The sequence below is a fragment of the Patella vulgata genome, chromosome 6 (genome assembly GCF_932274485.2).
Source record: "Patella vulgata chromosome 6, xgPatVulg1.2, whole genome shotgun sequence".
NCBI classification, from domain to species: Eukaryota; Metazoa; Mollusca; class Gastropoda; family Patellidae; genus Patella; species Patella vulgata.
Window position 1 is genome coordinate 50,572,454 of NC_065884.2, and position 14,334 is coordinate 50,586,787.

Genomic DNA, 14,334 nt, shown 5'->3' on the forward strand with positions numbered 1-14,334 from the left:
GTTAGGACGTTACATCCAATCCCATTCATCCCGTCCTTGTTGACAGTATGGAGGCAAGTAGATGTGGTCTACGTGTCAATCCGCATAATGGACACGCATCTGGATTTGTGCATCACGGATGTACATAGTCCGCAGTGCATGACCGTTGAAGCACGTGTACGAAATTTAATGAAATGGCTTAGGAGAGATTCCGTATGCACGTGAAGCGTGACGAGTGGTGTCTTCTGCGTAGCATATTCGTCGCATCACGTGAGCAACACACCCATTACTTGTCCAAATTTGTATGAGGCATTCAGCACAGGTATTCCAAATTGAAGCCGGATGAAATGAATACTTTATGGGCATCAATCACCATCAAGTACAAGCATTGTTTAAATGGGACCGGAGCCGTATAACAGCTTGTATATACCGCCATAGACGTCCAAGTATATAATATAGAAAGTTTTATTTAAGTTACCCTCGGAGGGACTCGAACCCATGACCTACCTAAATTAGAAGATGTGGAGTTGCAAAGTATCGACCAATCAAATTGCTTATCTCTGCTTATGTTAAGTTCGTCATCGAACCTGTTCAACTCAAGACACTGAAACAATGGCAATGGACATTTAACCAATTAGAAGCAGGGATATTGCGTCCAAAAATGTTGGAAAGCCCGACAAACCCATTTCATTAGTGACCTTCTTTATCCGAAAGGCGTGAAACAATAAATATTCACGTAGAAAGTATAATCTTCTTGTATTTGAACTGAAATTGAGGTTAACGTCCTGCTTTTCTGGTCTGACTGGACTAATGAAGACGGGCATACGTCATGCAGTCGGGGGTTCTATTACGTGCATGCCCATGTGAACACGGCACCTTGTTTTTCGTCCCATCCAAATGACTATACACTGTCCCTTGCCAGGCCCTCCGTCCCGCAACATTGCAAAGGGGGACCACACCGGAAAATTCCGATGAACTTTCTCGGCCAACACCGGGATCGAACACGGGACCCCCGCAACAACCTAATTGTACTTGAAACTAATTAATTTCGATTTTGATGCGATTTTAAATAAGCCAGTGCTTAGGTTAGCGAGGATAGGGATATTTCAAATTTGATATTTATATATATTTTATTAATAAAATGATAATGGCTCTTCAAAACTAAGAAACTGAATGGAATATAGAAAAACACCTGTGGGTTACGGGACAGGAAAATAGAAATCATTTAAACACCTAGGTCTGGGTTTTTCTTTTAAAGGTGATGTTAAGTGATGAGTCATGAGTGTTACCCTATTCATCAACCACGCATAATGTATATTAGGTGAAGTGAGTGTCAAATATCAAGCGTCAAAAAATCAAATACCTGATAGTGTAGTTACGAATATCTTTGGTATATCCATTTCTCAGAAATGCATCTTTCTCCGAAAATACTAAATCAAGTTTAAAACGACTTTATAAAAATGAATAACGACGAATTTGACGGAAGTAAGCAAGGAAATCGGAAATATTATATGCTTCAATATCTGTAGGGAAGACTTCAATCAAGTTGCCATACACGGCTGACATCTGAGGGTTAAGTAAAGGTGCATTGTCGTGAGAACTATATTTTAGTAAACTTTCAGGGTCGTTCATTGAATTTCGCAGTGCTGTTTAGCTGCATGGGTTTTAATACTAATAATAGCACTGTTTGGGATTATTTTTCGAAAAAGAATATCTAGCGCTTAGAATGAGTTGAGCTTTGTTTTGGGACAGAACCATTGGAATTATTAAAAATCCTAGGTTTGGGGATAATTGTTTGTTCAAATTTGGTTGGGCTGTAGTACTCTAGCCAAGAAGAAGGAACAGCTTGACATTTGGTGTTATCCCAGCCAATGTCTTTGTAAATTTTGCAGTGATCGATTGGGTAGTCACAACGCGAGACCATTATACACATTTCAGTTCCTTATTTCTTTTAGAATTTGGCGCTTTACCCAAATGTTTAAATAGCGGTAGGCTTTATGAACAGAGTGGACGATTTAGCTGATAATTGATATATGTTTAGACCGACTAAGCAATGCAGAATGGTTGTTATCTTCAGTAAGATTGTGTTGTGTGGACAAAAGTGAGTGGGTACTACATTTTAGTACAAATAAACGTGTTATTGAACCCAAAAGTTCTTTCGTTCATGACGTCTCGGGCGAGGTCTTTATCTTTTATTATATTTTCCTTGTTTACAAGTTTGAAAAAATATAAATAAATGAAATACGCACATGATTAATTCGGTAAGGATAAATCAATTACGTCAATAATCTAATAAAATAACCCACAAACACACCCGAACTGAATTTGTGATTCTAGAAATTATCTTGCACAAAATATATAACTATATTGATAAAAATATGTAGGTAGGCGATTTGTAAAGCTGTGCTTGAACCATGTAATTTGCTTGGTACCTTGACCATATAGAAGCCCTTCGGGGTTCTTTAATTACAAAAGAAATGAAAAGCATAGTAAACAACTAATCGACGGCTTCTTTCAAAGGGTTGAACCGTTCGGATGAAACGCAACATTGGCATACAGATGTATGTTAAAATTTCTAAAAGTAAAAATAACCTATTCTACAGTTTTTATAGTGTTTCCGTAGTAGATTCTACAGTTATCTATTTGTCTTTCTGGACAGACTGCACAGTTGTCCCACTGTCTTCAGTTTCTTGTTAATATTAATTTCAGCCAATGAACAAACAGTCTTTTCTTGACTTTCCAGCAACAGAAATTTAACGGACCGTTAACAATCGACACGTTAGCAAGATAACGATCCGTTAGAGTTGAACGGACCGTTAAAACAATGTAATTTTGAGCAACCGGACCAGTTGTATAATCGTATATCAAATCTGTCAGTCTTTATTTTAAGATACTATAGCGTCGAGAGAAAAGGGTTTAAAGCGTCCAACATTGTGATAAATTTTTATTCCAATAAATAAACTTACGCGAAAGCCGGAAATCGTAAGACCCGAAAAAAAAGCACCAGGTTAGTCCCGTATAAGCCACTTGACTAATTGACAGACGTTATGGTCTAACGCGTTATACTGCTCGGTCCATTATTAATTTTGTTGCTGAACACATGCGGGATTTGGTTGTTTTTCATAAAGGTGATTGAACTTTTAAATATTACCATACGACTGAACTCTTGCTTTATTTGTTGGTATCAACATTAATAGCTATACCGATTCCGGAAGAAATGAAGGATATATCTTAGTCATCTACACATCGTCCAAGTTTCCTTGAAAGTTGTTTGAGTGCAAATGAGATAATTGAGAATGTATAATGACCATTGGCGAAAACTACTGACAACTGTATTTTAAATGTCAAGTCTTTCTTCGGGTTAAATCACGGAACTGTAGACAAGCAAGACCACTCGTTAGATCATTTCACATTGAATAATTTATTATACGTAAAGCTAAAAAAAAAGAGACAAGAGGTACAAAATGACTTTTGAATGGGGTCCACACTTACTATGCAAGTCCATTTCCTGTAACATTGAGAAAGAAAAATATTCCGTCAAATATAAAAGAATAACAGGAAATCTTACTTTTCTGAATCAATCGGGCTAATAATACCAAACACTCTCAAAACTTCAATAGAAAAACAAAAAACAAAATCACAAAAAAACTCCGATTACTGAAAGGACCCTGAACTATAAGTATATAATAAGCATCGAAGATTACTATGATGTATTTGCTAATTTATACAAAAGTTCCAGAATTTTGTGTATCATTTAGAATGCTGTTTTTCTCACTGTGTTAGCCAGTATTATACTAGAGTGTTTATTATTAGTTAGTTAGTAGAGTGTATATTAGTTTAGTATATATATATAGTATATATTAGTTTAGTGTATAGAGTTTTTATTATTAGTTAGTGTGTAGAGCGTATATTGGTGTAGTTTGGTGTGTATACAGTATTAGTTTAGTGTATAGCCTGTTTATGGGCATGTAGAGTGTGTATTACCCGAGTGTATAGAGTGTTTATTAGTTATTAACTTGGTGTGTATGGCGTTTATCACCTTAGCATGTAGAGCGTTTATTACCTTAGTATGCAGGGCGTATTTTACCTTAGTATGTAGAGAGTATATTACTTAAGTGTTTAGAGTGTGTATTAGCTTGGTATGTAGAGTGTGTATTACCTTAGTATGTGGAGCGCATATTACCTTAGTATGTAGAGTGTACATTACTTAAAGGCGTTTTTGTGAGTCGATTAGATTAGGTTTTGATTTGCTAGTACGATTTGGTATGATTTCGATTTGATTAGCTATGGTCCACAAATGTGAAATTTGATAATTACGATTTGGTAAGATGGCTGACATCACGGACACCGATCAGAAAAAAAATTGTCTCTGCTAACATGACGAGGGGGGCGTGTGTTTCACGTGTAGTCCAAGTTACCTACAGATTACAGTGACACTGCTGGCACCCAGAGGGCCTAAAATTGCTTAGAGCCAGAGGTGATCTAACATTCTTGTGGACTATAAAGTTAACATTAAAGGAGCTAAATCGCTAACATTTGGGATCTAGAAATTGACAAAAGTGGGTCGCAATGCTTATAATACTGTAATATGAATGTATATAAACTGATTTACATTCAATGGTTTCCGTTTTTACTCCAATTTCAAATCCGTTATGTTCGGCGAAATAAGCCAGCAGTCTCAAGCGAGTGCAAATTTCTAGCGTCTGGTTATTCCAGTTTACATACGCCGTTTGATTTGGTGCAATGTGTCTAGCCTCGTCCCTCGAGTCTCTTGATACAACTAGGGCTGAAGCGCATTGTGGTACACGATTCGTGTACCAATGGTAAAATGTTTATTTTGTCTTAAATATTGGATATCAAAAGCCCATCTTTTCCCGTTAAGATCACAACATGAATGTTGATATAATTTGACAAATAAATCGTGTTTTCAATGTTGAAGATTTTGGATGATATTGAGTTAGAGACTTAGCTACTTTAAACACCTCAAATGCGTTTTAAAAAAACATTTTTTATGGAGAAAAACAACAATAAGCATTAAGAATTACTTACGATGTCGAACATTCCGCCATTTTGAAAACGTCAAATCTAATCGCCTAAACACCTCCTGGGACGATTAGGTCGATTTGCCTAATCAGTTGAGTTAAATCGTCTCACAAATGTAACGATTAGCATAATCAACTTGGTTCACAAATGCGTATAATAGCTAATCGGTCTAATCTAATCGGTTCACAAAAACGCCTTAAGTATATAGAGTGTGTATTGTCTTGGTATGTACACGTAGAGTGTGTATTACCTTAGTATGTAGAGCGTATATTACCTTAGTGTGTAGATAGATATTACTTAAGTGTATAGAGTGTGTTTTAGCTTGGTATGTAGAGTGTGTATTACCTCAGTATGTAGAGCGTATATTACCTTAGTATGTAGAGTGGATATAACTTAAGTGTATAGAGTGTGTATTGGCTTCGTATGTAGAGTGTATATTACCTTAGTATGCGGAGTGTATATTACCCCAGTATGTAGAGTGTATATTGTTATATATTATTCAACTGTGTATGTTAAATATATATAAAAATTTCGTGTGTGGAGTTTATTTTAGATTGTAAATTAGAGTAGTGTGTAACGTGTTTCATTTAGAATGTATTTAGTATTTAGAATGTGTATTTGTGTCACACGTGAGTGTGCAGTAGTTTAGTGTGTAGCATTGTCTGCGATATGACTTAGATAGAAGCGGACGTTAAATAAAGCTATGTCTCACACACACCCACACACACAGTGTGTAGCAGTATGTACTAGAGTGTGTATAAGTTTACTTTCTCATAATAAAGGTAAAACCGGTACAATACTGATACTTTCAACTTGTTAATGTAAATTCCCGTTGGAGTTTAACTAACATGATTATTAGACCATTAATGAGAATTAAGCTTAGATCATCGTATTATTTTCTCCAGCCCGATGAGTCAACAATTCGTCCGCTAATGGTTAATATTAATTTGGCATAACGTAGAGCACGTTTTGTGGATTTGGCGCTATATAAATGGACAAATCCTCGGGGGGTTTTTTGGGGTTTTTTTTTTTTTACTTTATCGACGAGTGTTGATATTTTTTGATATCAAAAAAGACGAGTAGGAGTTTTTATTTATCACCTAACCCTTTCTTACACGCACAAATAAAAATAAATATAATTCTTTGATATAGATATTATTTTACGGAACCTGATTACATTACGGCGTAGAGATAAATCATTTTTTGACAGCATGTCACCCGTTTCAAAGTCCTATATATTGACCCTTTTCCATGCCCAGAAAGGTCTACTGAAACTTTGTCACCAAACACTTGTAGCAGAACATTAGCCCAGTAGGTGCAGAAAAGTAGGACGTTGAGGCCCATTTCATTTCAATTTAGTTATGTATAATATATAAAGTACACGCCCTCACTTTTTCATATTAAATGTGTCTAGTTTAGTACGTTTTTTTTATTAATTATGATCCGGTGTTAGGTAAAACATTTTGATAAGTCACGAAATGGGTGACCTTGAAATTTGTCCTCCCCAGTCAATAATTGCCGTATACGTGAAAAGGTATATATAAACGTGCATTTTACATTTTAAAAATCTAACATTACATTGATAGTTATTGCGTTTCAGGCAAAACGGAAGATTATGTAAATGTGACATTAATTTCAAACAAAACGGAAGATTGTGTAAATGTTAATTGTACTTTCAAAAGGCTATATAGCGTGACATTAGTTATACTTTCAAGGGAAATTTATTTTGAAAATCCACGTAAAACTTAAAAAAGTATTTCGAACCTTTTTCTTACTAGGAGCCACGGTGGTTTGGTGATTAAGACGTTGACTCACTAACCCGGAGATCCCGTGTTAGATCCCTGTGTTGGCTGAGAAAGTTGTTTAGAATTTTCCAGCGTGTTTCACCCTTGTCAGTGGTGCTGGATTGGACGAAAAATCGAGGTTGCGTGTACACATTGGCGTACACGTAAAATAACCCTTGGCATTTGAAATTCGATATTTCCCTCATAGCACACTGTATGGCGTATGCCCGTCTTTATTAGTCCAGGCGAGTTAATGACAGCAGGACGTTAAACTCCATTTCATTTCATTTTCATTGCTTTTCTCATAGTTGACCACACAAGGGGGCCGCCCACATCAATTAATGACAGTCGCGTAAAATGCAATTGATCAAGGCTTGATCTGAGGTTTCCCGAACGAGCTCGGGTGAAGCCGATTGGCCTACATCACGCTTTCTCCTTTACCGGACGAGTTGCATCCGTAAATGCGAAATGTGACGGGACCCCTCTCAGGACCGAGGCCCCAAACGAAGGAAAGTTCTTCCAATCTTAATTACAGTCCTCGAAATCCGGATATTCTTAATACGGCATTTCTTGTCGTTTTTGTCATATGGACATATCACTGAATTCGCTGAGTATCGTTAATGCGGTACAAGTAGTTTCTTTATGGTATTTTCATACATATCGTTTTATATATAGATATTGAGATTTGTTGTTGCCTATGAGTTATCTTGTCGTTATAATTAAAATTTCTTCATAAAATAAAATTCCATACTATTATATTTTGTATCTTGAATCAGTGTCTTGTTGGCCTAATTCCAAACCTCACTCAACGACTATACAATGGATATATCCATGTCATGTGTCATTGGTAATTTTGGATAGAGAGAGAGAGAGAGAAAGAAATGGGGTTTAACGTCCACTCGACACAAACTAGGTCATTTCGGGACTAACATATGGTTTAATTTTATTTACATAATTCGCTTGCGCGTAGGGGTCTATAGCAGTGGGAGGAAACCGGAGAAAACCCACGAGGATGGACAGGCGACCCTACTTCTTGCCACGTACAACCGGGGATTCGAAACCACGCCAGTCGACTCAATGACAGACTTTATGATACAGCGCGCACGCTAACCATTCGGCCATCCAACACCCCCGAAAGAAAACTTAATCCCAGGTGTGTTTGTTGGTCCGACTCACAATCTCATCAGGCATTGCATCAAGATATATGTGGCGTCAATCATAGAAAGCGCTATTGTAAAGTAGTTGTAAGAGCTGTACAAGTTGATTCTAGTCATTCATTTACGCGAAATTTCACCCTAAGGTCCGATTCTGCAAATCATTGTTCATAAACTTTGTTCCAGGGCCTATTTTAACCTGCCATCAGCTATGAACGAACGTGCCTCTGGATAAAAAAAATCTGTGCTTTGAAAATCTAAAATCCGTGCTTTGAAAAAAAAAGCTATGTGGCCTTGTCAATCTGGCAAGATTGTATGGGGAGACTTAGCTATCATTATGATCATCGACCACTTTCGATTTCTGTTTCAAAAATTTTGCATTGTTGGCGTATTACCACCACCACCTAAAGCACGAAATTTGCTTAGGAGCATAACGTCCAGTACAGGTGACAAAGAAGGTTCGTTTGTCTTTGGGTCGACTTTGGACGTTTCTTTGGATGTTTCTAATGATACTGACACACGGTTATAAATATATTAATTCTGTCATATTTTGGTTATAATAGTGTAAGCGTGATATCGTGTTATCGGAAGTCAAATTCTGGAAACTGGCAACCGTGCTTAAACCTGCTTTTTTCGACTATTTTGTGGTGTGTCGATACTAGCAAAGCGTGTTGTCTGAACAATGTGGACTAGCGATCCAACATGTATTTCCTTTAAAACAAACTAGAAAAAACAACCAACGAATATATTGGAAAATGCGTAAACAGAAAAGTTAAATATTATGTATATATAAAAACACGATAGATTAATACTTTTTAATTGTGATACACAAAATACCAGGTAGAAATCTAACTTGTTTATATCCTATTAAATAAAAATATTAATGCATGGTAGTCATTTAAACATCTTGTATTTGGCTTTATATCTGGGCACAACATTTTGTGACCAGGATGTTTATCTTATAGCAACCAAATTAAAATTGAGTTGTATTTTATTTAGTGTCCCTGCTTTTTTTATGATTTCTACAATACATTGTAACCTAACGTATTTTGTAGCGGACTGACAGTGACAATTCTATGTATTTCCACCGGTCAAACTATAAACCACAACCTATCAGATCCACTCTATACACTTGGGATTTAAAACCTCATAATTCACCAGCAAACGAAGCACCAGATTCTAATACAGACAATATGATTGGTTAATATGCTCAATATGTGATCTAAGTACCGTTTACAGAAATATAACTATCTAAAAGTTAACGAATTATAACATAAAGAAAACGCAATTGATATACTAGTATTGGTTCCAAAGCTCTAGGACTAGCTTTCAATCTGCTATGGAAATATACTTAGAATTAATTTTAGCTGTTTTTATTTTACTATTGATAAGTTTTCTGAATAGTTGAGCCTATCAAGGCAGTAAATTGGGAAAGAGTTGTGTAACCCCAGTAAATTGTTTTCACTAGACAAGTTCAATGGGCTATTTCTTACCATTTTGACCTTTGATTTGCGGACTTAAACGAGCTGTTATTTCGGAGTCACTGAGAACACTGGGACCTCCCCTTTCATATATCTAGATATTATTATATTTTGCAAAGGTAACAGGACATGAAGTATACGAGGACATACTTTATTGCTCTCGTGGTTTGGTTTTAAAATCTGATAAACAAATTAAGATAAATGATTCCTTAACTGGCGATAAGCCCAACCAGGAAATATTTTGTAGCATATATCTACAGAAGTAAGTACAAAGATATGTGTTATCTATATGGCTATCTTCACATTAGGTTTATAAAAATATGGTTGCTACGTAGCTTTTATTTATAGCGTGTAAGTACGTTTGAAAAATCGTATACATAATATGGTTTATATATGTAAGGTACTTGATTCTACTTTATTTAAGAATGACCAAAATCTAATTAGAACATTATTAAATTGTTAATTGCTATCTTTTATCAAAAACGGGATTTGCGGGCTATTCAAGAATTTGCAAATACTAGCTGATTTTTTTTTATTGTGTTAATTTCAATCTTATCTCTTAAGTTTCATTATTCAAATCATTCAAATGATAATTTTATCAAAAACTGAGTTTGTGGGCTATTGATAGCTTTCAAGGTAACTAAATTTATCCAGAAACGGTAATGACCTCGTGAAATAGTCTTCTCTCAATTTATATCTTTATATAGAAATGTAAACTTTATTTGAAACTAGATAATAATTATTTTCGGAGAAAAAAGCAAATCTATGATGGAAATTATATCTGATGTATACTGTGATCATAAGCCATAAACACGAACGTATTGTGTAGGATTTATATAATTTATTTATATAATTTATCCAGAAACGGTAATGACCTCGTGAAATAGTCTTCTCTCAATTTATATCTTTATATAGAAATGTAAACTTTATTTGAAACTAGATAATAATTATTTTCGGAGAAAAAAGCAAATCTATGATGGAAATTATATCTGATATGTATACTGTGATCATAAGCCATAAACACGAACGTATTGTGTAGGATTTATATAATCGTTGCTTGCGGTGTATACATTGTAGGATTTCTTTTTCATAGTTATTCAGATTTCAAAATAACTATTATTCACTGTAATATCACATACGTTACTTAAAAGATGATTATTTTTCCAGTTTAACACAAATATGCTCTTTACATAATGAAGATAAGTATTCATTCTTTTTTTTTAATATACACGTTACTCCATATTTTATTTATTAACCGAAGGAAAGGTCGTGCAAGGTCTTTTTTTTCCAAAAATCTAAAGATTAGATTTCAATGTAAACAATACTTTATTTCACTTTTCTTATTCAGCATTTCTTGAATTAATGTTCAATCGCGTACGCAACAAGGGTCGATATTGAGCCTTTATTGTTTTGTGATAACATAAACGATATGTTAACCATTTGCGATTTGTGTCTCTAATTTAACCATTGCAGACTTAGTAGCGTGCTTTATGGATGCTTAGAAATTATTTTCTTAAAAGAGCTGGCAGCCATAAGATCGTTTCTTTAAGTAGAATTTATATTAAACATTGTATAGCCCCGAATTTCTTATCAACAAAAAACCCAGTCATAACAAATTGCATTGGGATAAAATCTTTCATGTAAGAAATAGTCCCACATGCATATGTTAAGTCCCCCCATTCATGATTAAGATTTTTACAGTAAATGCCGATGCAAATAGATACACAGGTTGTCAGCAATTTTTGAGATAAGCTAGAGCCTACTTTACTGGATGGGACCAGGAAGCGTTTGCTCTTTAATTTGATTGGCTAACAAGTGGGATATGCATCAACGTAGGTAAATCGTTTCCGTTTTTAGGTCAGACTATTTACTCGTGTTCACCTATTATAAACAAACCATAGGATATTCAGATAAAGCTTATAACTGACAGCGATAAATGTATATTATGAATATTTAAATGGCAGGCCATCTTATAGATCGAATAAAGAAATAAAATCCTAATAAAGCAAGAAATGTGTCTGCTGATTAAAATTGTAATTCTATGATTCAGTGTACCCAATGTAATTACATACATACGTACTGCACGATTCGACATAATAAGATAAGGTAGTTTGCCAGGCAACAAAACGCACTCACCTGCAGATTAGCGGTGTTTATAAAGGTTGTCACCAATCTGATATTTTGAAGCTTTGAATATAATTTCTTTAGAATCTCAGCAAGTTTCATGAACATTGTTTAGTGCAAGGAAGAGTCTTTAAACCTGTATTCTTTATGTGAAATATTAGTGTAATTATGTGCCCTGCTTTTTTTTTTAATGTGCGTGTACCTTCCTTAGACAGTACAGCGTTTGCGCCTCGTCTTTGATTGATTCGATTTTGATGAGAAAGAAGTAAAGCCATGTCGTCTTTTGTTGATTACTATCAATTTCCGTGCCTTGAGGGGAAATTCTAACTAATATTTTTGTTATGTGATGAAAGGGAATTTCCGAAAAGTTTTATCATCTACAACGTAACAATGTGTTCTTTGTTTATAGGTTATTTTTACGCAGGAAACATTCTTTGTCTATTGTACAACAATCAGTTATTGACTATATTTCCACATACAAAATGGTGCTTACATATTAAAGGTTTTATCGAGGTATACTACTGTTTAAAACTTCTTTAAGTATAAAAACAATTTACAGATAAAAGAGAAGTCTTTTAAGTAGGCGATCAGATAATTTTAGAAGACTAAGTGCCCCGTGCAATTCGGGCAAGCATGATGTTTTTTGTCATGATGGGTGTGACACGAACTCTGAATATATAATTACAAATCCGAGGTGCATTGCACACAAATAATAATTCCACCCAAGAAATATATAACAATAGAAGAGGTTTGAGTTACCTTTACTAATAATAAAAACTCGGTTACCTGTTGTTGTTATCGACACACACCTATCAACGTTATCTTTGTATCCGCATTCTTGAATTTCAAAATCGTAACAGTTTATCCGCATTTTTAAAGTTCAGTCGGAATTATATCGTTAAAAAAAATATTTTACCTTTTTAATTTTATTACTTCCAGTTGTGAAACACTGAATCTAGGGAGTCTTTCTGAAATAAGATAAATGGAGAATATTGATTTGTGATGATGCTTATAACGTTTCTACCTGCTGGAACCTGTTACCATAAAGAAACATGCTAAATAAGATCAAATTTATAAGACCGGTGCGATTTTGATAGCTTAATTTTAATGCAAAATTCGCCGAGCCATAACGACTGACATTCGGATATGTAAAGGATGTATGTAGAGGCAAGGACGAATAATAATGTCATGTATTGAAATTTCTTTTATCGTTATCTATATTATACTTATACAGAGTAAACATATCTAGTGTATAGAAATGAACCTGACAGATAAAAAAAAAACCAAAGAAACACGCTGGGTATATGTATACATTTGCGTCAGACTACGTACTGAAATACGGATATACGTTGGGGTTACCTGTCAATGTGACTTATTTCCGCGAATAACTATTTACCTATACAAACACACGCCATAAAAGGAAATAAAGAGGGGAGGGGCCATATTTAAACTAAGATAGTGTAATGCTAATATAAAACCTGTTTTTACTTAACGACGCTTGATTGAAACCAATGTTATGTTATTTTTATAAATTCTCTAGTAATTTTTTTAGTTGATGTTTATCAAGGTGTAGCCGGGTGGTATTATAACTATATCTTTATTGAAGATAGACATATAATAATTTTCCTATCTCTTTAAGTGAGTTAATCGTACACGCCCAGATACTAGTACAATATCCAAGTTATCCTCAGTTCCGCTCTCTAGTTTTCATTTCATAGGAATGTCACCTATACCTTTGGGTGCGAACTTGTCTCTTTCTTAGTAATAATATCCTATCACATGAATTTATACACCCATTTGAAAATATTATGTATGAAAAGAGGAACGAGTGTCCCGCCTAAATGTGTATCTTAATCTGATGTTATCAGTTATGTATTGTGACACCATGGCGCTTAAGACGTTCCCGTTTCAGTTCGATCCCAGGTAAGAATATATTTACTATTATTTTGTTTTTATAAGCTAAGTTTGGATACAGTATCGTTATGGCAATGATAAAATCCAGCCCGACTTAAGACGCCTGGTTGTTTGGCTATCACTCCAATTATATATATATATATATATATATATATATATATATATATATATATATATACAAGTAAAAAGGCGGATGCTGTGCACGCACAAAACAAATATTATACTTATTCAGTTTCTCCGGCGTGGTTTCCCCTTGTTTGTGGTGCAGAAAGGTGGGTCTGCGGGACGAGAAGAAGATCCGGCAGCGAATATTAGGTTGACTCTTCGCTCCAGTTATGAAGACTGGGACGTTTGCATCTCACTTCAGAAAATGATTAGAAACCGAAATAGGATCTTTAAACAATATGCAACATAGATTTAATGTAATAAAATGTTTATGGTACTCTCAGGCTGTAATCTTCAAGTTTTATTACATGGTTTATGGTTTATATATCATGAATTAATGCAGTACTACCACATTCCTTATTTGTGAATTGTTTTTTGTTGTTTTCGTTTTTTTTTGTTTTTTGTTGTTTTTTTGTTTGGGGGGGGGGGGCAATGATTTCTTTAAAATGAATAAAGAAATCACCGATGAAAATTGAGAATGTTTAAAATATACAACTGTATAGGGACCATACAATCATACTAAATATAATAGGAATCCCAATGTTGTTTTTTTGTGTTTTTTTTACATCGCAATGTGAGTTTTGGGGATAAATATTTAGCAAGGTACACCAACATAGAAATCGAATTAACACTATGTGTATTATGTCGGTACAGTATGTCGTTAAACCCCATTTCATTTCATTATGTTGG

General features: G+C 34.7%; 1 protein-coding gene across 7 annotated transcripts in view; it reads left to right on the forward strand.

The window, feature by feature from the left end:
* The window catches only part of LOC126823611 (transcription factor ETV6), a 56,977-nt gene that overhangs the window by 26,487 nt on the left and 16,156 nt on the right, over nt 1-14,334 (forward strand). The window contains exon 1 of one of the 7 annotated variants that reach the window (XM_050552553.2): nt 13,196-13,488. The exons of 5 other annotated variants lie outside the window; for them this stretch is intronic. In XM_050552553.2, the coding sequence (XP_050408510.1) occupies nt 13,424-13,488 (65 nt within the window). In that variant the 5' untranslated portion in view covers nt 13,196-13,423. Of the gene's footprint in view, nt 1-13,195; nt 13,489-14,334 lie in introns of those variants that run through there. One more of the 7 variants, XM_056102073.1, reaches the window with a different exon arrangement.